Source organism: Medicago sativa, chromosome 5 (assembly GCF_051527215.1).
Source record: "Medicago sativa cultivar Bolivia chromosome 5, Bolivia_mono, whole genome shotgun sequence".
Taxonomy (NCBI): domain Eukaryota; kingdom Viridiplantae; phylum Streptophyta; class Magnoliopsida; order Fabales; family Fabaceae; genus Medicago; species Medicago sativa.
In genome coordinates this window covers 1,248,070-1,275,373 of record NC_140753.1, presented here as the reverse complement: position 1 = coordinate 1,275,373, position 27,304 = coordinate 1,248,070, and the positions used below count along the sequence as shown (strand labels likewise).

At 33.6% G+C, this 27,304-nt stretch overlaps 3 protein-coding genes, 1 non-coding gene and 1 pseudogene across 17 annotated transcripts; 2 read left to right on the top strand and 3 right to left on the bottom strand.

Moving 5' to 3' along the window:
* Positions 1-259: 259 nt before the first annotated feature.
* LOC146918936 (Pentatricopeptide repeat (PPR) superfamily protein) lies at positions 260-10,695 on the bottom strand. 14 transcript variants are annotated; one of them, XM_085712174.1, is made up of 13 exons: positions 9,977-10,695; positions 7,485-9,181; positions 6,184-6,267; positions 5,470-5,549; positions 4,428-5,250; positions 4,252-4,329; positions 3,811-3,976; positions 3,491-3,667; positions 3,151-3,255; positions 2,750-2,973; positions 1,326-1,684; positions 802-1,242; positions 260-691 (listed from the first exon to the last, which is right to left on the bottom strand). In XM_085712174.1, the coding sequence occupies exons 1-2, from the start codon at positions 10,573-10,575 to the stop codon at positions 7,588-7,590; spliced, it is 2,193 nt and encodes a 730-aa protein (XP_085568300.1). In that variant the 5' UTR covers positions 10,576-10,695; the 3' UTR covers positions 260-691; positions 802-1,242; positions 1,326-1,684; positions 2,750-2,973; positions 3,151-3,255; positions 3,491-3,667; positions 3,811-3,976; positions 4,252-4,329; positions 4,428-5,250; positions 5,470-5,549; positions 6,184-6,267; positions 7,485-7,587. The 14 variants fall into 14 exon arrangements, with proteins under 14 accessions (XP_085568300.1, XP_085568295.1, XP_085568299.1 ...); XM_085712169.1 differs by having other exon boundaries at positions 1,326-1,688; positions 4,428-4,741; XM_085712173.1 differs by having other exon boundaries at positions 1,326-1,688; positions 3,811-3,956; positions 4,428-4,741.
* Positions 10,696-13,851: 3,156 nt separating this feature from the next.
* On the bottom strand, positions 13,852-13,926 carry LOC146918935 (small nucleolar RNA SNORD18). The gene has a single exon (XR_015012912.1). It is a non-coding gene; the product is annotated as a small nucleolar RNA SNORD18 (small nucleolar RNA).
* A 63-nt stretch (positions 13,927-13,989) lies between these two features.
* On the bottom strand, positions 13,990-14,076 carry LOC146918934 (small nucleolar RNA Z199; annotated as a pseudogene).
* Positions 14,077-14,982: 906 nt separating this feature from the next.
* On the top strand, positions 14,983-20,537 carry LOC146918933 (uncharacterized). The gene is made up of 6 exons (XM_085712160.1): positions 14,983-15,076; positions 15,487-15,592; positions 16,385-16,429; positions 16,519-16,627; positions 18,793-19,093; positions 20,070-20,537. The coding sequence occupies exons 1-6, from the start codon at positions 15,029-15,031 to the stop codon at positions 20,274-20,276; spliced, it is 816 nt and encodes a 271-aa protein (XP_085568286.1). The 5' UTR covers positions 14,983-15,028; the 3' UTR covers positions 20,277-20,537.
* Positions 20,538-23,720: 3,183 nt separating this feature from the next.
* Positions 23,721-24,382, top strand: LOC146918932 (uncharacterized). The gene has a single exon (XM_085712159.1). It carries the CDS (start codon positions 23,819-23,821, stop codon positions 24,335-24,337), a length of 519 nt encoding a protein of 172 aa, XP_085568285.1. The 5' UTR covers positions 23,721-23,818; the 3' UTR covers positions 24,338-24,382.
* Positions 24,383-27,304: the final 2,922 nt, after the last annotated feature.

Sequence of the window (27,304 nt, the reverse complement as noted above, 5' to 3'; positions counted from 1 at the left end):
ATAAGTAAATTTCATTGTAGTCTTTAAGGTGAATAATTGATAAGAACTAACGGTTACTTTCAATCCCTCAAAAAAAAAAAAAAAACTAACGGTTACTTTCAAAATAGAAGAGGAGAGAGTCATAGTTCAGAATCTAACATAAGAAATTGAGAATAATTTATGGACTGCATAATACTATTGATTATACATACATTTATATATACCTGAAGGGCCATACATGATATAATTATAATTTCAAGATCAAATTGAAGGTTACATCTTTTTAATTTACGTGATTTTTTTTTATTTAAGTTTATGTAGCATGATATGTGATCTTGTTCAATTAACCGTCTTAAATAATTTATGAGTTTGTTCAAATATTGGATGTACATACATATTACAGCTCTCTATTTTTGTAACCTTAAATATTGCAGGGAATCTAAATACAATATTGAACAAATTGTCATGCTTATAAATAAGAACACATTTTTCCCCCGTTTTGGTGCACCAATCCTCAGGCCAGCCCCTTCACGCACATGACGACTCTGACAGTATTGCTTGCAGCTTTCACCAATCTTGAAAAGCATGTCCGGGCAACAAACGAAGGTGTTAGTTCATTTCCATAAATGTCCAGTATCATCAGTGAGGAAGAATTCCTTCGTATCGTTTGAATTGAAAGGAACGACTCCAATAAATGATCATATGTGAAAGTCTACATTTAAAATACCAAATATAATGGCTTTAGAATAATTTAAAGGTTCATTGAACAACTTAATAGTTAGAAGTAAGCTATATTTAAAACAAAAAACCAAACACACGTACCAGACTACCCGAAAGTACATCATCTTTAGTCAAAAACTTTGCAGCGCTGTATCGGAAGTAACCGACCTCATGTGAGTAAGGCAGAGAAGGAGTTTGAAACACAAACTCCTTTGACATTTGTTCCGGAAACATGTAACGGTTCAGTTTTATGCAGAACGGAGTGTTCGAAGATGGGTAGGTTGTCTCTTCACCATAACGATCTTTTATCTGAATAACAAACTTGCATGGATATCAAAGTTACGGCAGCACCGTGCTTCAGTCCATAGATTTCATTGAGATCGCCCCAGCCATGTGTAAAGCAGACTTGGCCATTTCTTTTCTCAACTATCACTTCGATTTCATTGTACCTTGGGTCACTTAAGGTTGCAAAACGTCTCAACTTAGAACCGAGAGTGTCCACCAGACATCTTCTTAGTTCTCGACCTTCGCACGGGTGAACGACTGTAGATACATAACAGAATAAATAAGTTCAAAAAAGGAATGTAATTGCAAGAGATAAGTAAAATTGACTTCAAATACAATACCCATGGTATCTGCCATATTCAGGACTCCTGTTCCTGCCATAATCAGGACTCCTCCACCTGTCCGGTCCACCATACCTATCATACACAGGGCTACGTGGACAACAATAGATGGACTTGGTCGCCTGCGATAACCTGGACCGGGAGATCTAGCAAGACCCCTCCTCTTCTGGGACTGCCACCATCATTTTCGACCCTATCACTATCATCCCTTAGAGCATACTCCACAAACACCACCCTATCCAGTATCTTACTGCAAGAGCAATGAAAACAAATCACAAATTTTTTGTGACATTGCATCTTTGAGTTTTTGTGGACTTTTGGTTTGGCTTTGAGCCATCACGATGACGCCCACGTTCACCCTGCCTAAATGAAAACAAATCAGTAAGTTCATATTATATCTCATTCAATGTGAGAGTTATAACACACTCTATCACACCTGGTTCTAAACATGGTAGGCCACCAAAAAATAAAACATGACAGACTCTCGTACAACTTATAATTTGGGTTGGATATAACTCGACTCTAACAAAATTGGTACTCCCTCAATTCTATTATTAGAGAAAATTAACTTTTTAGGTCCATTCAACAAACGATGTATTTAGTATAATATAGACCATATACAACATTTATTGAATGAATTGAAAAAGTGAACTTTCTCTTGTGATAGAGACTGGATTAGTATGTGATGTGAGGACTATTTTCTCAACTTATAAACTTATGTTTCAATGTGAGATACACTAAGATTTTTCTCGACATATGCTATCTACTTGGTATTTCAAAATACATTAATATAACAAACACTAATTTCAGAAAGTATATTGCAATTTGCAAGTGATATATTTAAATCCATGTTTTTGACTCTTTTGTTCCAAGCAGCTATACAATTATTACTGGTCCTGCCATACATACTCTTATGTAAGAATTTCATTTTTATCACATCTAGTTAGGCTGCTATTTCTTGTCATGATAGGCTTTAACATAATTCATGAACTTGTCTTAATCAGGGAGGAGTTTTTGTTTAATTGGAACAACCTGTACACTGCCAACAGAAAGAAGAATATCTAGAAATCAGAAAAAGAAAGATTGAAAAAATAATTCATTTGTAAGGACCACATGAAGAAGCGTATGTATGAATTTTGTTGTGTACAGTTTACACACCAACTAATTAATTAATTTTTTATTCTCAATAGAATTATAATTTTAAATAATTTTGTCTTAACCTCCTAAAGTCCAAATGTCCATAGAGATATAATTTTGTCGACCCTGTCACTATCATCCCTAAGAGCATACTCCACAGACACCACCCTATCCAGTAACTTAGTGCAAGAGCAATGAGCAGAAACTCGTTATTAATTGTACATGTTAAAATAGGAAACTCAGGATTATAGCTTATGATGTTACAATCTCATCAATGAGACACTGACCTCATATTTGTACACTTGAAGGCTTTAGTAGCATCTTCTTGTGTTTCATACTGCACAAATGCAAAGTTCCGATGAATTCGAACATGATGAAGCGGCCCATAAGGTATAAAGTGTCTCTATATATCACTAACTCTAGTGCGATTCGGGTCAAAGTTAATCACAAATAGAGTTTTTGTGGACTTCTGGTTTGGCCTTGAGCCATCACGATGACGCCCACGTTCACCCTGCCAAAATGAAAACAAATCAGTAAGTTCATATTATTCTGAGACAGGGCACTGTGATATTCACATATCTTCATTGATTATTATTTTTTGGAAATTGAACAAAAATAAGAATGTGGCAGACAATGTCGCAAATTCGTTTTTAATTCATGTATTACCACAGAAGATGAAGTATTGTACCTTATCAAGTTACATTGCATCTTTCAACTTGGCAAAATTGAAATATCTCATAAAGTTTAGAGAATTTTAAAGCAACAGTGGCTGCACAATGACATTAATTCAAACCTGCAGAAATTAAGTCTCGTCATTCTTTGATTCAACACACATATGAAACCAAAATGACACAGACCAACAAAAGAAATTATAAAGAATGATAAAATATACATTTGTACATTTCATCGCAGCAAAAAAGTAGGATCTTGGCCTTCTAAATATGTTACTAATTGGGTAACCTTCCAAAAAAATTAAGAAAGAAAAGGAGAAGAAAAACATTAACATGATGATAGTGAAATGAACATACCTACAAAATTGATTTATTGAGTTTGCCCAAAGAGAATAGGTATCAGGTTGGAGTTGATGTCAAGGATTGAAGTGGAGGCAAAGTGGGTGAAAAGAATGACAGGTTGGTTTAGTAAATTGCATACGACACAAACTCATCCCCTCGCAGATACTCTCTTTCACTTCGGTCGAACAACACCTAAACAAACAATCAAACTACGAAATCAACATTTATATGAGATAATTTTCCAATGTCAAAACCAAACAAAATTAACAATTGAATTAAGCTCAATTTCATAGTGAATAATCTGATATGATAAGAGAAGCAGATCTAAGCATCACCTCAATGTTTGAAATTGAATCGCCACCGTAATGCTATCTCGAGGCATGGAAGAATCCAAATGCTCCGCGATTACCTCCTCCATTGGAGAAGAACAAACCATAGAACAACATTACATCCACCTCTACCTTTCTCTAGCTGCCTCCACCTGTTTAAAAAATTCAGTGCCTTGGTTTTCCATATACACCAGAAAAATAGGAGCACCAAAAAACATGAATTATCAATCATCATAAATGCTTCAATAGAATAATTGAGATCATATGAACATATTTGAGCAATAGTTAATATAAGCCCCTTTCAATGTATAAAAAAAATCACAGACAAAACTTCATAATATTAAAACAAAAATGAAGATTGTTAGCAAGTAGAGAGGAAGGAAAAAGAATGATCGCTTTAATGGTAAGGGTATTCTGTTCAGCAGAGATCTTCCCTTGGATACTTACCAAGTCCAGGCATATCCAAACGAAGAAGCAAAGAATCCTCTGTCTCTTTCGCATCCTAACCTCGTCGAACTCCACCGACTCCAATTCCACGTGAAGCATAAAGGAATGGATTGTATGAGTTAATCAAATCAATTAAATGAAATAGTGAAATTGAGTAAAAGAGTGGTAACAACTACCTGAGAGGAAATCGTCGCGGCGAGTGCGAGGGAAAGAGCCATCAGCGCGGCGAGTGCAAGGGAAAGAGCCATGGCGTTGGTGTTGAATGAACGGGAAGCGGAAGAGGCAACGGGACGGAGAGACCTAGAGAGGAGGCCAGAGGAGAAAATTCACCGCTGAATCCTCCGGCCCAGAAGCTTTCGATTCCTTTCACAGTTGCTAACAACATTACCAAGACGGCAGCGAAGCTGAAACTCAGAAAATCTCTTATAGCAAAGATGAAACTCTCCAAAATCTCCGACAGGTGAAAATCAAATGCACGCGAACAAAATCTCTGCGAAGACGAAATATTTCTGACGGTGAAGACGGAGAAGGTTATAACCAGAGAAGGATTTGCGATTTGGAAGAAGAAAACCTCTTCTTTAATAAAGAGGATTTGAAGAAAGGGTCTCATAATTTGGGTGGGAGAGGTCGATAGTGGTGTTAAGAGAATGGGTGTGAGAGAAAAGGGAGAGAGAGAGAGGGGGTTAGGTGAGAGTGAAGGTTTTCAGGGAAGAGAAAGAGAAAGGTAGATGCTATGGGATGAGAGGGGAGGGAGAGCAGAGGATTGTATAGATGAATACGATAACAATGAGAATGAGACGTGTATTGAGCTGTGTTTTGGAAACTGATTAAAATAAATGCATTGTAATTTTCAAAACAACTCATTTTAAAGAAGGTTTATGAGCCGTTGATTTCAATTGACATTGAATCAACGGTCCAAATGTTTTGGAGCCAAAATGAATTAGGTTTAGGGTTGGAATTAGGGTAAGCATGTTTGCTGGGATTAGATATAAAGGATACCTACAATATAAGAAAAAAAACCAAATACATAAAGCCCCCCATATTTGAGAAATATACAACTTTGGACTTAATCTAATACCTATAGCCCCCCATGTTGAACTTAAATCAAATACATATAGCCGTCCGTGTTTGAGAAATATTTCATGAAAAATATTCCAAATTCTAATAATTGTCTTTAAAAAAAGAGAAAAACCTAAATTTCTAGTATGCCTAAATTACTTATTTGCATAAGTCGAGTTATCACGTCAATGCTCCATGAACCTATGAAATGAAACATGTTGCACTTTCACTCCTAGTTCCTGCAATTACAATCAACTATTTAATAGCTAAAAAAATTTAATTACAATCATATACCATATTTGAGTTTTTGAGATGAACTCAGTTTTAATAGCATTACACCCAATTAAACCTTGTAAGATTACTATAAGTCACTTTCACCAACATCACTAACCAAAATGCATCATAACAATTACCAATTTCTGATATAACTTGTTTGTTTCTTTCAAATTTTTAGATAAGTGTCTTTAGGAAGCCTTTTAGATATATGATATGCACACATTTGAGAGAATAAACATAGTGCAAAAAAATTAATATAGATTTACGAACTCAATAGGTGAAGAAAATGCATTTGAATAAAGAATCAAAAAAACCAAGTAAAAGTTGTTTCAAATAATACTATTTGATTATTGAATTTTGTTGCGAGTGTAAGTTGATTATAGATTCTTGCAAAACTCAAACGATCAAAACCACAAATTCAAAAGATCAATTACACAAATTAAAAAGAAAATCTATATAACAAATAAAAAAAACAATTTTTTAGATCTGTTATATCACTCAGATATTTAGAGAGAGAGAGAGAGAGAGAGAGAGAGAGAGAGAGAGAGAGAAACTGAACGCTCCAATAAGTGGAGCCTCCAGCAAGTGATATAGTACCTAGCCCCTTTGTTATGGATCAGAGCAGTGGTCGTAAAGCGTATCGTACATCCAAGCTCTTGGTATGATGATCTCTCAATGACCCTATATTCACAAACGAAAGAAAAGCATGACCTAAGACAAAAGCACCAAGAACATCAATTGATTCTCTTTAAGGGATATCCAAGAATAGCCTTATTGTGCTTTTCTTTCCAACAAAAATTTTAGCTACTAAGTAGAAACGATAAAAGAAAAATTGTGAATTTCATGTATATATAGTTTACACATTGACATATTATATGCATATACAATTCTATGCAAGATTGGTTTTGTGTTAATGATTTTTTGGACCATGTTTCTTTGTCCATAATAATAATATGAAAACTTTGCAAGAAAATAACAATGGAAATTGGATGGTCCTGACTTACATGGAACATAGACATTTTATCCATTGAAATATTGTGGAGTCACAGAGAAAATAACAATGGAAATTGGATGAGAAATGTTTGACTATTCAATCCTAAAATCGTGATCATCCATGGTTCACATGGTCACAAAATTTGCAGAAAAGTAATTTCTATTTATCCTAATAACAGGGGAAACAACTTATATGGGTCGAAACAGATTGAGAACATAAGCAATGCAAAAAGCTTGTTGAGAATATAGCCCATAGACCAATAAATCACTATCCTAAACCACATCATAATAAACAAAACAACACAACCAAGGGACCAATCTAATAATATCAATGAAGCTTAGAAACACAACACTAAAAGCTACAAAACAATCACAACAACTGTGCAGAAAAACCAGCCCCCAATGTCTGCAAAACCAGAGTCAAAACATGAATAATAAAAAATCCTCAAGTATTCAAACCAAGAAAACCAGAGCAGCAAGGATAATTCAGAACATTGAATCATGAAGAGGTTGAGCTATAAACTAAACCACAACTATAAGAGGCAGAAGTATCAAGCATTTGGAGAACTAAGTTTGAGGAAAAATCTGCCAACCATTCTGCAACTCTTTACTTTTTGAAAGTCATTTGTTATTCTAACGTAATAGTTCTTTTTATGCATCCACTCAATAGATTTAATAATAGGAGCACATGGATGATAAGAAACACTTTTGTTTTTTCCGGAAAGGATGAGTCACACTCTATCCACAATCTACATAGTTGTTTATCCTAAGCAATGATAAGGGCACTGATGATGCCCTATAGTTCTACCATGTTAAATAACAATATACTTTTTGAGTAAAGTTGTGGCCAAAATTGATTGTCTGAGCAGCATTTTCTTAGATATCTTGTAAGAGCATGTTTTTACCTGACTGATTCTGTATACATGATTGTACAACTACTGGACATTCATAGACCGGTTGAGTATTTTCAGATGCAGCAGTGTAGTTCCATTCACGAATACAGATGAATCACCAGTAGTCTCTACAGGAACAAATACCACCACTACAATGGTGAAACCTAGTCCTATCTCTTACAACAATCTCAATTTGATACACCTTTGAGACCAACTTCATAAAGGAATGACAATCCTCACATATTCTAAGATTTTTAACGATGCGAATGCACGATTCTTTCCTCCTACTAATTAGCCCATAGCAAACTGCTAACTTTTCACTATGCCATAGAACCAATTCTTTTTTATCTTCCTCTTCTAAATCAATCAAAATGCCTGAGGTACTCGGTTTGTAGCCGACCAACTTCAATTTACTGACTACCTCATCTAACTTCTCATATATTTCATCTGACCGTTTATGATATCTATCAGCCATCATAAACATATGCACCTCATTGTTTATTTCAATCCTGCTAGACGCCTTCTCCTTTGAGATACCTTTATAACTCATTGATTTCCTGATCAGTCCAACATCATTCCACCTTTTTTCTTTGGCATATATGTTTGACAAAACCACAAGGGCTCCATCATGATCAGGTTCTAACTCAAGAAGCCGTTTGGCAGCAAATTCTCCTAACTCAGCCTCCCCATGAACTTGACAAGCAGACATAAGGGATCCCCAAATGATAACATTCGGCGCAAAAGGCATTGTCTCGATAAGCTCAACAGCTTTTCTCAAGAAATTGGCTCGACAATACAGGTCAACCATGCAACCATAGTGCTCACGGGTCGGAGAGATTCCATGCTCATTAATCATGGATGAAAATAATTTCTCACCTTCCTCAACTAAACCCGCATGACCGCAAGCATAAAGGACGCCTATTAATGTAACACCATTGGGTTTAATATTTTCTTCTTTCATCCTATGGAAAAGGTTTATAGCACTATCTGCATTCCCATGCATTGCAAATGCATTGATCATACTAGACCAAGATATCACATTTTTTCTAGGCATATTCTCAAATACCGCTCTTGCTTTGACCAAGTTCCCACATTTGGCATACATATCAATCAGTGCATTGTTAACAGATAGAGCTCTTCCAAACCCACATCTATCTACATAGGTATGAATCCAATTTGCTTGAGCGAGTGCGCCAACATGAGAACAAGCAGAAATGACACTCAACATTGTGATCTGATCAGGCACTATTCTCTTCTGTAGCATTTCATCGAACAATTTAAGAGCCTCTTGAGGCTGATCACTTTCAGCATAACCAGATATCATGGCACTCCAACACACCAAGTCCTTTTCAATCATTTGGTCAAATATGAAACGAGCATCCTTAACCATTCCAAGTTTTGCATAACCAGAAAGCATTGCAGTTGAAACTATCAAATGTTTCGATGAGAGTCCGTCATATATTTCCCTAGCCAAATCCATTGCACCACAATTTGCATACATGTTAATGAGAGCAGTCTGTAAATGTGAGTCAATAGCATAACCATTATCCTTAACAAACTCGTGGATTGTTCTGCCATAGCTTAAATTTCCAGCATGGCCACAAGCAGAAAGCACAGTACAAAGGATAACAGAATCAGGCTTCATATCAGAGCTCCTCATATCTTCAAAGAGCCTTAAAGCATCATCATAATGACCATTCTGGCAGTACCTGTTTCAAAAAAAAATCTTATTAAAAAAAGTAACAACAACTTGAATGCTTGCAAGTATTTAGGCTCTCTAAGGATAAACAACTTAATTAAGTGCTTCTAGCATAAACACTTATCATATAAGAACTTATGCATAGCTATTCCTATACCTAAAGATAAAATAAAGTCAAATTGTTTCCATATAAGTTATCATGGACAGCTTACGGAAATAAGCCAAAAACAGCTTAATGACAAATCATAAGTTGTTTCCATAACCTCTCCCAAATAGTTTTAGAAGTACTTGGCTTTGATTGGATAAACAACTTAATATGCAGGCTATGGAATAAGTGCTTATCATATAAGCATTTATGACTAAGTTACTTCTATAACACAATATAAAATAAAGTTAAAATTGTTTTCATATAAGCAATAAGTTGTTTTTTATAAACCATCTTGGAAAGCTTATGTGAATAAGCTGAAAACAGCTCGTGAACATATCACAGCAGTTTTCATAAGTTCTTCTAAACAATATCACAAGTCACAAGAAGCACTGACACCTCTCTGATCAAAGACATCAATTTCCGACACAACGCCGACACGTAATTACATTCAATTAATTCATTTAAGTGTAGTCCGTGTCCAACACAACACCTCTCAAATTATTATCGGTGTCGACGTGTCATAGTTTGTGTAGTGTCCAGTACTTCATAGAGTGTTTATGACAATAGATTAAGCCAATCCAAACATGTCACCCGTGTTAGTATATAAGTTCAAATAAGTTAATCCAAATAAGCTCTTAATGTTAGTATATAGCATACCCATCAATTATCATATTCCAAGCAACAGCATCCGGGTGAGACATTTTATCAAACAGTGACCGTGCATCCATAATGCGGCGACACGATGCATACATTGCAATCAACCCTGTTTGAATAAAAGGGTCGTCAACGAAACCAAGCTTTGAAGCAAGACCATGAATCTCCAAGCCATGATTAAAGGCAGAAACTTTAGAAACAGCTTTCAACAATGGAGGGAAACTAAAGCGGTCAAGAGTGAAAGCGTTGATAGCTCTAAGGTTATGATATAGAAAAATGGTCTTTTCAGGGAAGGAACTGCGAGAGAGATGACGAAGGAGTTGGTTGGAGAAATGGGTATGTGGGTTTGGGATTTGGGAGAAAACGGAGAGAGCGTAGTGGAGGCTTGAAGAGGAAGAAGAGAGGGTGCAAATAGAAAGAGCGAGTTTTGAAAGGAGGGTGTTGGTGTTTTCGGGGGTGGTGTTGGAGTGGAGGATTTGTGCATGGATTTGTTTAAGGTGAGAAAGTGTTGTGGATGATGAAAGTTTTGTTAATAGTTGAGGATGTGTTGTTATGCGATTGTGTGTATGGGACATGGTAGTCATTGCCATTTCCATAGCCATACTCAATCACCTGATAATGTCTAAGGAGGAGAGATATGACATGAAGTCACGAACTATGAAACTATGAAGTCGATTCAAGACAAAAGTGGTCCACGGCTATGCATAGGAATTTTGGGTAATAGTCATTTGGTCCCTAAAATTATAATGAGTAGTTAAAATAGTCCTTCAATGTATCAAAACTTCAAAGTAGTCTCTGATTGTGCATTTTGTTAGTCAAAATAGTCCTTAATGTTAAAATATTTCATTTATATTGTCAAATTAGTCCTCCAATATACTTACTTATTGTCATATTAGTCCTTATAAGTACATGTTTATTGTCATTTTAATCCCTATATGAAAAGAGTTATTGTGAACATTGAGAGATTATTTTAGTGTCAAGGACTATTTTGCCTAACAGAATGCACAATCAGGGACTATTTTGAAATTTTGATACAATGAAGGACTAAAATGACTAATCATTACATATTCAGGGACTAAAGTGACTATTACCCCAATTTTGGCCATTTCCTAACGAGTTTTTTTTTTTTGTGGTGGACATAGTTTGAACTTCGGACCTTGTATATTGTATGCATTGTCCCTACCAACTGAGCTAAGCTCACGAGGACTTTCCTAAGAAGTTTAAACAATAAAAAACGGGATAACTTTTTACTTAAAAATAAAATAAAATATATGCATAGATAGTTGTCTAATTATCACTTTTCTACGTGTTTTACACTTTTACTTACATTTTAAACATAATTTTTTTTAAGTACGGGGAGAGGGAAATGTTAATAAAATGTTAGATAGGAGAGAAATGTTAGTTTATGAAGATTACAGGCAGAATCTCCTTCGAAGTTATGAGAAGACCGCGTTTGTGAGAATTTTCAATTAGCTAGCTCCCCTTAATTACAGAAAATACATGTTCAACCCTTTTCATCTTTTTACCTTTGATTGTATGGAAAAAAGGGTTAAATAAAATTCGCTCCTTGTAATTTGGGAGAAATATAGTTTATCTTTGTTTATACCTACAAATAATTATTCTTTTAGTTGGCATCAATAGATAGACGATTAATGTTTAGGCAAGGAAAACTTTCTATCGATGGAAGGTTATGCGAAGGCTAGGACATATGAGCAAAGGAAACTTAATCTGCTCTTAGGTCTATTGACAAAGAACATGTGTGTGAAGATCTCAAACTAAGTCAAAGCTCAAGAGGACTAAACAACAAGGTTCAAAATCCACACCATATGTTTATATCACCCTTAACCACAAAGGAAGATAAGATATAAATAATGTTTTTGACCTTGTCAATAGATCATGCCGTAAAATAGGAAGCTAAGAGTCAAAATATGGAGCGCCATGATCACCCCTGCTACACACGGGTAGCGCAGCGAAACATGTCTCGTTGTGTTGTGACCCAGGCATCAATGAGGACATATATAATATTTCACTATGATATAAAATTATTATACTATAATCATTTTTCATTTTTATTATTTGCTGTTAATTTTAAATAATTATGTAGTCACAAAATTAGTATATTATAATAGGTCAATAACTTCAAAAACTTGTTAAAATATTTGCACCGAGTTCCTTTAAAAAAAATAGTAATATTATAAAATAAAATCATAGAACCAATTTAGTACTACAAAATCATTTTTTATATGCAAAAATCCGTTAAAATATTTTCCATACATTTTTTTTTATTACTATATAGCATATACTCAAAATTCAATTGAGTAAAAAAAACTCAATTGAGTTGATTTAGTGGATAATTTAATAATTCAAATTGTAAATGCTCCCTTTATAATCAAACACAAAGGGAACAATCTTTCACTCCCTTGTTTGATTTTTTCCATTGTGTTACTGAGAAACAACAGCTGTGTACGAGAGTCGATCACTGCTTGCATTTTACTACATTACAACATTAAAATGTTAAATCATAGTATTAGTTGATGAACTCCAAACAATACTCATGGGTACTTCATCAACATAATTAATTATCCTAGTAACTTTTTGAACTTAAATCTTCTGGTTTGACATTCTTCCAACTGAAAATGTTGGTTTCTTGAGCAATGTGGCACTCCCTAGCATGAGAAGGACAATGGACATGATTGGTCAATCTGCAGCATCTTATTACACACACGATAAAGCATTTAATAAGCTCAGTTTCAAAATAGTATGATTCTTTGTGGATTAGATCAATTAATTCCAAACTTTTTCCTTCGCACCAAAGTTTCCAAGTGACCAAGTCTGCATGCAAATATGAATATTGAGACTATTGATTTGAAACATTATTAGAGTATGTCATCATAACATTTTGGGTAGTTGGTTAAAGACATTGAGTTTCCTATTTGTTGATGAGATATGTGATCAAGTCACAGAAAATGGAAGATTTTCCAATGTTCTATAAGAAAGAATTCACCATTCCTTTTCCCATAAAGGATTCCAAATAAATTGTCACAATCTCCTCCTCAAACTTACTGTTACTGAAATTTTGTACACGTCAAACATTGCAAGCAAACAGTGTTCTGATTGAGGGAAAGAATCGTAAAAAGGGAAGAAGAATTAGAATTGAGAATTTTCAATTAACTAGCTCCCTGTTAAATACACAAAATACTGGGTTCAATCCTCACTTTATTTGATGTAGAGCCAAATTAAGCAAACATTAGAAGTAGTGGTTGCTTACTAGCTTTATTGTTTTCCATCAATGGATTGAATGAAGAATAAAACAACTAAAAGACCGTTTATAAGTGAATGAATGAAACATAAGTACCCACACCATAAGTGCATGCATGCAAATGCACTAAAAGCAAATGATAGTTGTCCGATTCTGTAGGATCAAGTTTTCTTTGTTCTGCTATGTAAACAAAGAGAATACAAGCTAAATCATTATCTTTCTAACTTCTTATATTTAAGATATTAATCTTACCATCTCTTTCTCATTCATGTGTTTAAATATAACATAGTCTCTAACACTGCTTAGCTTACAAGTAGAAACAAAAGCAGAATTAAAATCCAAACAAACTATCACATTTAGAAATGTATCAACAAGACATCATCACATTTAGGCGGAGAGTGGTAAATACTTCTTATTTCAAATTGCATAAACATAAAACCCTATTACAAATTACATATTTCAAATTCCTAAAGTACAACTTAATCATACAGAATGACATTAACAGGATTTACCTCAATATTGGTCAAAGATATTTCAAATTACCAAAACAAAGTTCTAAATTAACCTTAACCTTAATAAAATCAGTTACAGAAACAAGAAATGAACTATTTTAGCAATAGAGATCAGAAATTGGTAAGATTTGTCGGTCACGGTTATTCAGAAACACGGACCAATGTAAGGCTCATCATATCTCTTTTATTTCAATTCAAAAACCAATTATGCTGTTAAAAAAAAAACAGATGAAAAATCAGAAGTTAATCATCAGGGAAAATTAAATAATAGGAATCATGGAAATAAATCCAATCATATTGTTGCAGTTATTTTTTTTTCTCATCACATGATTGATATGAACAAAAATCAAAAGATAAACTAAAAACAAAGATGATTATAACTAATAGTAACTACGTAAAGATAAACGGAAAAAAAAAAAAAAATGATTGATATGAATTGAATTGCATGAAGAGCTTGCGGCGCTTGTGTATTTATAGAGATGAACTGAAAGACCTAAAATCAAAAGAAATGTATGGAATGGACCGGAACCATGTCTATTGGGTCTTCTGTTCTGTTTCTTCATGTTATTTGTTCGTAGTTTGTTTTTCCCACCCCCACACTTCTCATAGGGCCCTGCTAAATTTAGTGTGTTTATTAGATCTTGCTAACTAGTGGCCAAAACACTTTAAGGAATCCAAATTTATAAGTTATTCTTTTAAAAGGTAAAATATTACAAATTTCAATGCAAAGAATACACAAATTTTTATAAAACTTACTATTAAGGTCCTTAAAAAGTGTCTCAAGAACACTCATTAGCATTTCTCAATAAAATTTAGAGTGCAAAAACGATACCTCAATTCAGGATCAGAAAGATGTTAGGACTAAAAAAACATTCACTCAAATTTTATATTTACCTTCCTCAAACACACATTTTCTCAAAATTAAACCATTAAACAAAAAGGTCTTATTACAACACTTGCTAAAGATTCAAAAAATGTAAATAATTGATAACTTTAACGTAATTTTTTATTTTTGATGTTTTAATATGTTGAATACACGAATTTTAAAATAAAATTTTCATTTTAAACTTCATATCAAGTACCCTTACCCTGAGGACACTTATTAGCCTTTCTAAAACAAAGGGTAAATTAGTAATATAAAATGGCAAATATTGAACAATTTGTTGTTAAAAAATGGATAAAATTTAAAAATAATGTTTGAAATTTATAAAAAAAAAAATCTGAGAGCAAAATGACCTAAACAAACTAGCGATCAGCGAAGCAGGCAGGCAGGCAGGCAACGTAATGGGCGAAGCATTGTTCGATCTTGAACAACTTCTCATTTCCAAAAGGGTACTAAATTCATCATCATGATTCTGATTCCACTGTTTTGTTTCTAATTTCTCAATTTCATGCAATTTCGACATAAAATACTTTCACTTGTTCAATTGAATCACCTTCTTATCATATTTGAGTATGAATTTGATCATGGGTCTGTCTCCAAAAAGCTTATGACATTCTTCATAATCTGTTTTCAGCTTATTTTTGTAAGTTATTCAAGATAGCTTATGGAAAAACAGCTTATATTTTATAGGAAAACAATTTAACTTTATTCTATTTGCTGCCATAGAAAAAGCTTATACACAAGCGCTCATGCTATAATCTGTTTATCCAAACAGAGCTTATGTGCCTTCATAATTCTTTTAAAAAAGACTACTCTGTCTGTGTATGCGTTGTTAAAGTTCTGACTCTTTATTTTCTAGGCAAAATTGACACCTGATGAGGTAAACATTCTTCAATCATGCAAAACTAATGCTATAAAGAATTTCACTCTTTTTTCACTTGTTTCGGGTGCTGCTGCATGGACAGGTTTGTCATTTTGGTTTCTTTAAATGCCCTTTTACAATTAATCTTATTTCCATGGTGCATACAATTTCCTGATTTTGGAACATGTTATCTTTAATGTGTCGTAGTTTATGTAAATCTAACTGGTAACTGGTCTAGGCTAGTAGTACTTCGACGCAATAGTTGTTTTGCCGGTTATTGCATTTTGTATCTTTTGAAATCACGATTGTAAGAAATAAATAAATATTCTGATATCATATGTTAGAATATATACTGCACATCATGACAATAACACAATGAATATGAATCATAAACTCATGTCACAAGCAATTAATCCTGGATCATAGTTGCATGAATTTAGGACGCAATACAAAACGAAGAAGAGAAAGGAAACCAATACTTATCTCTTAAATTCATCCACTTTAAGTTGGTTTGATTCTCTTGAATGTCAATGATAATAGGATAAGATCTTCCACTCATTCTTTCCCAATTCTAGATGGGGTTGATGCAATCACATTGAGATTTCTCTCATGTTATTGCCAAGTATCTTCTCATTGAGATTTATAGTAAAATTGTCTTCGCTATAAACAATTGTCTTTCTTTCTATCCTGTATTACCTTAACATCATGATGTTATCGTTGTCTTACTTCTGATTCTAGAGTTATATGAGCAGTCAGATTTTTGTAATAATTTTTTATTTTACTTTAGTTACAACAGATTATTATTCTTCCTGACGCCGTATAGTTGATTTCTTTTCCTTTGTTGCGAACTTGCGACTTATCTTACGTGCTGATAATCATTGTTCCTTTACTGCAGTAACTGGGAGACTTGGTAAAGCATTTCAAGTAAACCTTACAGCAGGTGAGAGAAATTATGCATTTTCCTTATCTGTACATCGCCTACCAAGGCCTCATTCCATTCTTCATGTTTGTTGTTTTATCATTTTGCAGGAGCTGCTGCTTTTTGTGGACTGAGGATATTTAGTAGATCCTTGTATTCTTCTGCAGATCACATTCTTTCACTGGACGGCAGTACATTACAGAAGGAGTTAGCAAATATGTTTGTCTTCTCATCTCAATTGCATTCACTTGATGAACACTTTTGGTTTGTGCAATAAGCTCCAATTACTATCATTTTCTCTGACATTCCTGAGTACGTATTATAACAAATGCTCATTCACAAATTTGAAATGGTTCCTCTCCAGCAAGTTTAAGAGAAAGAGAAGTAGAATTTATTAGCAATATAGAGACTGTAGATGGAGATGTAGAGAGTATGGAATGAATGTAGAGGATCCAACCCCTTCGTAGGTTAAATAGAGCCAGTCAGCTAGACCTTTTTTTACTGCTTACTGTGTTCTGTACCATAGGTGGCCACAAAAATAAAACTACAATGGTCCTTCGTGTGACAAATCAATGTCAAGTATCGTTTCTTCTCTGAATCGAAGTAGAAACTAGCCTATTAAATGGATTGGAGTGATATTGAGTATTGACACCCTGTTGCAAGTAAGATAAGGAAACCTTAGGACGCACTTGGTAGAGTAGAAGTGATAATGATGAGTTTTATGAATGAGGAAATAATTATTCTTTGTTAGTAGGTGCCTAGACGTTTATTTGAAGTGAATTGAGAACAACATGTGTTGGAAATTCTGCCTTCATTGTGGTCCGCCCCTACTCGCTTAATCGCGGCATTTGAGTTGAGTTGCCTTCATTGCAGTCTTCAAACCCTTCATTGTGTTGCCTTTGAAGGGGTGGATTTAGTCCCACATTGCTAACAGAAACTTGAGCAGCCCTCACCTTACAAGCCGGTTTTGTAAGGATGAGTCAGGCCCAATATAAAATCTGATAGCATGCTTGTTAAATCCATTTGAATTGCAAAATTTGACCCCATCTACAGTTTCCAGTTTGTTAAAGATGCAGTTTGTTAAGAATGAATTAGGCCCAATATAAAATCTGATAGCATGGTTGTTAAATCCATTTGAATTGCAAAACATGACCCCATCTACAGTTTCCAGTTTGTTAAAGATGCAGCTGTTATTAGTTCAAACTGAAGTGCTATGGGATTAAGCCATCGTCGTCATAATCACGATTTACTCGTTGGGTTGTATAATTCCTATGATCTGTCCCCCCATCTCCATGTTGCATCCCTGATAGGATCGGGGATACAGACATCTCTGCAGGATCGTGTTTTAGATTCTAGGATCATGTGATTAGATGTTAGTGTAAAAAAACTTTCACAGACAATGCCTATATATATTGTTACTTAAATTTTAGTATCTCTTTAATTATTTTTTCAATTTAAGGTTAGTTGTCCATTTTATTTTAATATACACATGTATTTATATAAGTAAAGTTTTATATTTTACGTAGGATTAGTAGGATCTTATGATCAGTGTTACGATTTTTCACCCCCTCGTAATCCAAGGTAGGATCTCGAGTTTGACAACATTGGATTTGGCTAATATATGATAGCATATCAGTTATTAATTATGAAGATTAATTATATTAATGTTAATTAAATTGTATTATACAACTTATAATCTTATCTTTTCAAATATCTAATATGATATATTTTATTTTAATATATTATAGTTGATATGATCCGTGCGTCGCACGGGTCGGTGATCTAGTGTATAACTAATAAGGATTTGATAATAGTGGAAGTTATAACAAGTAAATTCATAAAAAAAAAATAAAAAAGTAATGGAAAGTTTAGTTTTCTGTGCTAAAGTTATCCACTGTTATATTCTAATTGTTACAGACCAATTACATTCCTATCTTTTGTTTAGTTTTGTGCCTTTTGAAATTTTGTTAATGTCATTTTGGCTGTTTGCTCGCTGGCAGCTTGATAGGCAGATATAATTTGGGATTTGAAATCTAAGTTCAATTTGGCTATTATAATATAAGTCGTAAAAGGAATACTTTCTCCAAAATCACAGCGCAGAATATAACTTACGTTAATTAACCTACCCAAAGAGCAGGAGTGAAAGTGGGTGTAGAAGCAAACACCAGCATCCACTAACATTTTGTCCGTGCATCCTTTAAATTGTGTAGCTTGCTTTATCGCCGACTACATTCCTAGTCTAGAAAAGAAAAGCGGGGGTGATGAAGAGATAGAAAATGAATTCATTTCCTATGGTCTCTCCTACTTTCTGCATATTGTTTTACATAAGATTTTATTTCATAACATATAATAACTTGTGCATTTTTATTGTTGTTGAATGACAGATTGGTGACGAAGTACCAACATGATCCTTCGCTAATGAAGCTTATATCTAAGCATTTTTATTCGGAGAGATTATATGACGATTCAGCCTCTAATACTCCTAAATTAAGATGGCGATACCGTAATTTTTTTAGCGATAATGTAATCAATGGAAACAGGACACAGGATCATGACTCATATAATAAATCACAAGGCAACTCTCACAATGATTCCTATGCTTCTGATTCCTTAGAAAAATCCCAAGCCAAGTCTGAAAATATCACTGACAGCAAAAGGACAACTCGTGGGACCAAGCAAAGTTTTGTAAGTATTCTTAGTCTACCCTATACTTACTCTTAAATTAGTATTTGTTCTTGAATTAATTATGTAGATACTTTAGATGGGAGTAGTTACTAATATAAACTTCCCTTGAGGCCATTTTTCATCATGGCCATCTCATACGTGTTTGGAAAAGGGACTGTTAAACTTAAAATGCCGGGCTGAGAAAGTTGCACGCCCTTCTAGTGTAATGTGTATTCTAACAATAACTAAACTTTATCTAAGCCGAATTATATTCAATGGACTGGTCAATGTCCGTGTACGCTTTGACAATATTTTCGTTACACTTCTTACTGGCCTAACTAGTTCGCAATTATAATGTTGCTTACATACTTCTAGTGCAGCATATCCATTAAGTTTAGTAAGAAATGAAATGGCAACATTCACTTCAGTTCAACCCTTCACTTTTAAAACTTTGGAAAGATACCAATTGTATAAAAATAAAGTACAAAACTAAATTACTTTTTAACAAGAACAAAGTAGAAATTACTAATGTTTTTATGCACAAAGGCAATTGTATAATTTGTTCATTGTAAATATTTCTTTTTCCTTCGATTAATGAATTATGAGCTCCTCTCAAGGTTTAAGGTTCGATTCTCCCCAATGCCAATTTTGGTGGGCTAGTTTGGCTTAAAAAAATAATAATTATGAGTTCATTTGATTTATTGAATTACGTAAATAGAGAATTAGAATGTTAATCTTGGGCAAGCAGACTCTTCTTTTGCAGTGGTAATACTAATGTGAATGATGGACATATCCTTGACAAGATTTTCAATAATTGGTGGGTTTACAACTTGTTTGTGTCTGTAACAAATTCTTGTGTGAAAAACTAGGCTATAAAAAATCGCTGTACCCCTATTGCAAGTTCAATTGTAATTAAAATGATGAATTACAATGGGATTTCTTTTGTATGATGTTTTTTGGTTTCAGCATGTCATTTTTTCCACTTGTTTTGTTGCAGATAAATCCTGGTTCTGAGGTTTTGTCAGAGGAAGACCCTCTTGATTGTCTTTTTGGTTATGGTGCTCCAATGGAGGAGAATTTTCATCCTAATACCCCAAACAAACCCTCAGGGACGCATCATCGAGGCCATAGAAGACATCGCCGCAGGCATCGGATGCGTGATCATGATGACCTTTCAAACTCAGAGCATGCAGCAGCTGTTTGAATGTCATGTCACCCAACATTTGCCGATGTTGATGTGCGAGGCTAATGTAAAATGTGTGCTTTTCATTTCTAAGCAACATTCAGATCTGACCTGTTTCTGCAAATGGTATTACTGAACTGAAGAGAGTTCCTAGTGCCTTAATAATATGATATTTGAATCTCTCTCTCTCTCTCTTTAAACAATGTGATATTTGAAGAAATGTCTCAAATTATCATGAAGATGACTTTGTTTGAGTTTACTATAGTTTTCATTAGCCATAAATTGTTTGTATCATCAGCTTTTACTTTTTATCATATGTTTCTATTAGTGTAGAACTAGTAACCACTGTCTTGTCCATGCTACATAGGCCTCAGAATACAAGGTTTAGATGTCATGTTAGCTGTGAATAATCTCAGCAATGATGGTAGCAATGATAAGGTTGATAAGGATCGATAGCCTCATAGGACAACATGTGATACAAGTCATTGCAGATGAAGAACACAAATATTCGTAGTGATCAATTCAACCAGTAGAATTGGCATACATCGTCATTTGTTTTTGCGTAAACTTGCCATCTTCCGTGCACAACTGGACAGGGAACCAAGTTGATATTTTGGCTTGCCCCTCCCTAAGACTATAAGCATGTATAATCTTAAGGATCTATCTAGTTCATCTAAACTTAGTAATTCATTTTAGAGGGTTTTATTTATGGAACTCATTTTAGAGGGCGGAGTGTACTAACCGTAGATAAAACAAATAATGATTGATACCATTGCCGAAGAAAAAAAAAAGGTAATGATCGATATTATATGCACATTTATAATAAATTATGGGTTATTTAAATATCTGTAACTTGGTTTTTCAACTTTACTAACTACTCCTTTTAGATTAACCAAATTATCGTTGTAGTATGCTTAAAAGAAGTCTTTGTGAGCTTGACTCAGTTGGTATGGACAATGCATAGTAAATGCAAGGTTCGGGGTTCAAATCCCGGCCACCACAAAAAAAAAAAAACCCAAAAAGAAATTCGACTCAATTGAGCTGGTTTAGTAGATAATTTTATAATTCAATTGAATATACTCCCTTTAGTATAATACTTACTATAATTATAATCAAACACAAAGGGAACAATTTTCTACTCCTTTGTTGTTTGATTTTTCCATTGGGTTAATGTGAAACGTGTACGAGAGTCAACTGCTTGCATTCCCTACATTACTCCATTAGAATGTAGCTTTTGTAACATTTGGTTCCTGAGACAGAAAAAAATTGTTTGAGTTACCTTTTGTTTTGTTTTCGGGAAGAATCATAGCACCTTCCTTCTCTGTCTTTACATGTCAAATCAGAAATGTACTTAGATCCTAAATTTTCCATTGATCAAAGAAAGACTAGTTTTTGTTTTCTTGCATTCATGATAAATTTGGACCGTGTCATTTTTGATCTCCAAAGTAAAACTAGTAGTCTTTTTTTTGTTGACGAATGAGTAAAATTAGTACTTCACGACCTCAATAAGGCTCTCTCAAATCCATAGGACACTAGAGGAATTTTTAAGAGGTGTTTTGAATTATTTACAGCATTTTTCAAAAAAGGCGTGGCTCACTACTAGCGAAGACAACATGGCTCACTAGTAGTCCTTTTTTTTCTTCTTCTAATAACTCACTGCCAGCTCTTATGCTTTTGGTCATATTCTATAATGTATTGTTTCTCTTATCACCAATAAAAAAACAAACTATAAAACCTGCCATCCACATTTTTCTTTTCGCAAAGAAATGCAAATAAGAGAAGTTTCATTAAAACAAACGGTTTTGCTATCTTGTATCATAAGGACACATGTTAAGAAAAATTAGTTAAATGCACTTGAGATCAATAATTTTTTTATTGAGTTCATCAACATGTTAGCATTTGCTTTAAACAAACGGTTCCTTTTATCACGTTTTCAAGTACGAGTGTGCATGTCTGCTATTTGTTATTTGTGTTCTTGAGAGGAGGGCTCATATTTGTTATTTTTATTGTGAATATAAAAATTTCATGTGAAATGATGTGACACAAATGGTAGATGTGTGAGATCTTTAACCATGTGTATGAAAAAACATATGTTGAAGAGGTCAACCCTTTAATTGAATACAAGTTATCTCGACGATGATTAGTCTCTGCAATTGTGTGTCGACATTGTTGTCTTGGTTTACCAAAAAAAATTGGATTTCAAAAGTGTGTTGGAATTATTACATTCCTCAAAGCTCACCGAAGATTGACATATATACGTACGGATTACTTGCTAACAAAAGCTCCTTACATCCACAATAAAAGTTGATCCCTACGTCATTGTGTGGTATGAGTAAACCCTTATGAAACGGGCTAACCTTGGCCGGTTATAATTTAAACTCAATTTGTTACTTTTTCAAGTGTCGTTTAAGATAGTGGATAGTTATTCAAAGAACGTAGATTTTTTTTTTTTTCTTATATTTGGAGAAATGATTTGCTTACAACCACTTTAAAATAATTTTTATGACAACTCTTTTTCTTTCATGCTCTCATTGTGTTTTTAAACCATCCCAACGGTAGTACCTCACCTAATAAGCATATGTACATGTTAGATGCCACAATTCGAGAGAAATAAAAAAAGGGTACTTATAGAGAGAGGCGATTTACCAAGCCCTATCTCTCTCAGTCGAACTCACATATTTTATTATTAAAATAGTGAAATGTAATGATATACGATTATTGATAGATAATATAAAGTTAGTACTAAATCTCATTTAAGAAATTGTCGATAGGTGCTAGGTTAGCGGAATTAAGTGTTTATTAGGTATTATTATTAAAAAAATTAAAAATAAACGGTGTGTATACGTAAAATCCACTTATATGCTAAAAAATGGAGAGCTTCATCCCGAGCACTCTTACATTCTTTGTTTATTACTTTGATTTTCGTGTCAATACATAAATTGCTTTTTAAATACTCATATTTTTCAAAATACATGTCGCAAATTTACAATGTGCATTATTCACATAGCTTACTAATATATAAATACAAATGTTAGTGTGTAATATGTTGTTTGATTTGTCTCGATGAATATTTTCAAAATATCAAATTTTTATAATTTTTTATTATATATAATTAAAAATATTAATGGTCAAAGTTGTGTATTGACACATGTGTGCAGTGATTGACTGCAACATGTATTTTGAAATTGAGGAAATATTTGATTGTCTTGAAAGTTGTTTAAAATTGTTGGTCATATAACATATCTTTAAATATTGAAATCAGTACGTAATATATCAGTCAATTATTATTATAAACAAAAATTTATTTTTAGATTTTATTCAAAAAAAAAATTTATTTTTAGATTCATCGAATATAATTAATGTATTTCAGCTGCAATATTGATCAAATACATAACCTATTCAATGCATTTAAGAAATATATTTTTTTCCTTTTTTAGAAAAGACGCGTAAGAGAGAGAATATAAAAGAGAATCTATCTATCTAAATCTATCATCAAATACTGTAAAAAAGAAGGGAAAAAAAAAAGTATAATCAAAGTGGAAGGAGTGCGTGTGCAGCATAGCATGGATTCTGTTGAAGCAATGAGTTGCAAAAAATGGAACATAAGCATAGCATACAACATGATGAATCCACTGTCTCAAGCAGAAACACTCTTGTCTGTGTCTGGTTTCTCCAACAACAACAACAACAAACTAAGACGTCTCCCTCACGTGTTCAGCAGGATCCTGCAACTTCCGCTACGGTCGGATGCTGACGTGTCAGTTGAGGAAGAACCTACCTGTTTCCGATTTGTGGCGGAGACAGACTCATCACTCGGACATGTGGAGACTCACACGCTTCATATCCATCCAGGTGTCACTAAGATTGTTGTAAGGGCAAGTCACTCACTTCACTTTTCTTTGGATGATCTTCATCCTGATATCTGGAGGTTTCGTTTGCCGGAATCTGTTGTTCCGGAGCTCGCTACTGCTGTGTTTGTCGATGGTGAACTCATCGTCACCGTGCCTAAGGCTTGTGACGATGAGACCATTCCTGAACCTATTGGTGGTGGTGGTGGTGCTACACTAGTGTTTGTTCAGTGAATTTTGTTTAAATTCAAATAAAAATAATAATGGAACATTGTTTTGTTATTTTATTTCAACTGAAACATAATTTATTGTTGGATTCGAATTTGGATTCACAACTAGAATGTTGTTGTTTCGTTTTTAATAATTTGTGTTCTTTTTTCAAATGGTTACAGTGTTGTTATGGTTTCGTGTCTATTTTCCTCATTCTTTCGCACATGTGTGATGTTTTTATGATAGCATTAGTTATTTTAGTTTAAATTTAAATAATTAAACTATAGATTTAGGTGGCATGGATCAAACCTTTGAATTTGATTGGTAATTGGGTCATGAGGGGATTGATGATCATTGCTTGACCGTCAATTAAACACTCACGTCTTAACTCAAAACCTTATGTGTTTCCAAGTAGGTTATGAGATATGTAGGTTTGAGATTGGACTACTTTTTAATGAATGACTCTAGGAATTTAACTTAATATCACTTTCTCATAAAGAGTCATATTAAATTTTAGGACACCACTCTGGTTGAGGTATTGATTTGGGCTGTCTTAACATTTTTATTGTGTTATTTTCTGAATAAAACTTATTGCTTAGCATTGAGTTTACGCCTTTGATTCCCCTAAGGTGTTATTAGTTGTTGCATTTGTTGTTACTCAATGGTAGCAAGATTATGGTGTTCAATGTACCAATTATACGTTTCATTCTATTATATGCAAGTGATTTATTATGATATGTCAACCAATTTAATTGGTTTATCTTCTGACATGTGTAATATATATGTTATGTTTGCTCACCTTTTTGCGTTCATTCTAATTATCAGTTGCTTTCTGCAACAAAGGTGATTAGAATTTAAAGGGGGCACATGAGTTTGCTTGTTTGTGACCTTGAATGAATTAATAGGGACCATCAAATTCTTCAACTTTTTGTTCCAAATTTCAGTTTCCGTAATCATTCCTACAAGTATATATGTGGTTCTTCTTTATTGACAGAATGTGGTTCTTCTAATGTGGGTCCAATAGGTGCTATAGCCTATCGAAGTATGATGTTTTTTTTTTTGGGTCCATAATAAACTGCGATGTTATCGACATGGGAAAATGAAAATCCTTGTTCTTCCTTTCAAAATTACTCATTTCCTTAACTCAATTGGAGTTAACTCCTGTTTAGTATTTTTAATATGAGTTAATTCACGCTGCCACTTTTAAGATTGATTGAATCGAGCGGGTGTTAACTCCCGCTGAGTTAAAGGAATAAGTAATTTTGAAAGGGAGAAAATTAATTTTCAAATGAAGCACATTTGGTGTTTCAGAAGCCCAAAAGGATGGATATTCTTCACATATATTGGGGTTTTTTTTATTTATTATAAATCGGATATCCTCCGCGCGCAACTGCAGCGATTAGTCTCTCGAGCATTGTTGAACCAAATGAGCGGCAAACTCTCCCTAAGACTTTTAACAATGTTGCATGCACAAGGCTTAATTCGAACCCAAGACCTTACGTAAACTAGAAGAGATTCATGCCTTCTCATCTAAACGCTCTTAGGTTCACTGATATTGGTTTGCACATGCTTAAGTAAATAATTTAATTAATTATTTCTTTTATAAACTATTGTGAGAAATTTATCAAAATAAGTTAATAATAGTCTGGGGTAAAATAGTTAAAACTAGATTATTTATGTTGGTTGTAATATTCTTTGATCAACATTCATTGATTTGTATCACAATATCGAGTTAAGGTCCAATTGATATTAGAGAAATGATATTTGTATAATCATTCTGTGACAACTTTCTGTCTCATACTTACATATGTTTTTATTTTATCTCACTACTGCTTTGATTTTCGTGCCAAAACATACATTTTGTGACAATCAAATGGTTGTTCAAATAACACACATCTTGATATTATCAATTAAATCGATGTTAGTCATATGACGAATGAGATTTTTAAAAGGGCATGATGGTGCACTAAACTCTGCATACGCAATGGATCCCACCATTTGGTGTATTGTGCGTAGTCTTACAATATTTTGTTCTAGTAGCGTCAAGATAAGATAAAGTCACCAAAGCAATCACTTTAGATCTTTAAAACCATTAAAAAAATTGATCAATTCGGTCCATTAATCTATTTTAAAAGCGACCAATTTAGTTTGATCCATTAACTTTAAAACCGATCAATTCAGTTTGGTCTAAACTTTAAAACTGATCAATTAGGTCTTTTAATCTATATTAAACATTCATTTTGGACTTTTAACTTGGGTAAGTTAATGCAACTTGGTCTCTTAACATATAACATAATAAAATAGACTATCATATCTATCTATTAAACCACCAAGTTGTTTTTTTTTTGTTGAGAGAATTAAGAGAATTGCTTTTTTGACATTCAGAAGTTCCTATAACACAAGTAAATTGCTAAAATACCCTCCAACGGTAGTTAACTACCGTTGGATTATAACTAGAAACCCAGCGGCAGTTAACTGCCGTTGGGTTTTTTGGTCTTTTACTTGTGTTGCTAAGACATATCAAATGTCAGAAAAGCAATCGTCGAGAATTAAATCACCAAGTTGTGTTAACACATACAAGGCAAGGAACCAAATTGACTCATAAGAAAGGCCAAACTGAACTCTTAAAATAAGTTAAAGGACCAAAATCATCGATTTTAAATTAAGAGACCAAAGGTATTTAAACCAAAAAAATATTTAGTTGTTCAAACTTAATCATTTATGTTTGTTTTCATTGAACAAATGAACCTAAATTAGGCAATTCGCTAGTAGCAAAATATTTTTCCTAATTTATGTTTGTCTCATCAAAATATTTTTCCTCTTTAACGTATATCCCAAAATATCTACTATAAACTTACGTCTTGTGTAACAACTTGGTGGAAAATGTTACTTGACAATGCTTGAGAGAGAAAAATCCATGGCGGTTTTGGCTTAGCCCTTATTATAAAAATAAAATAAAATAAAATGTCCTCAAATTACTCATCCCCTAAA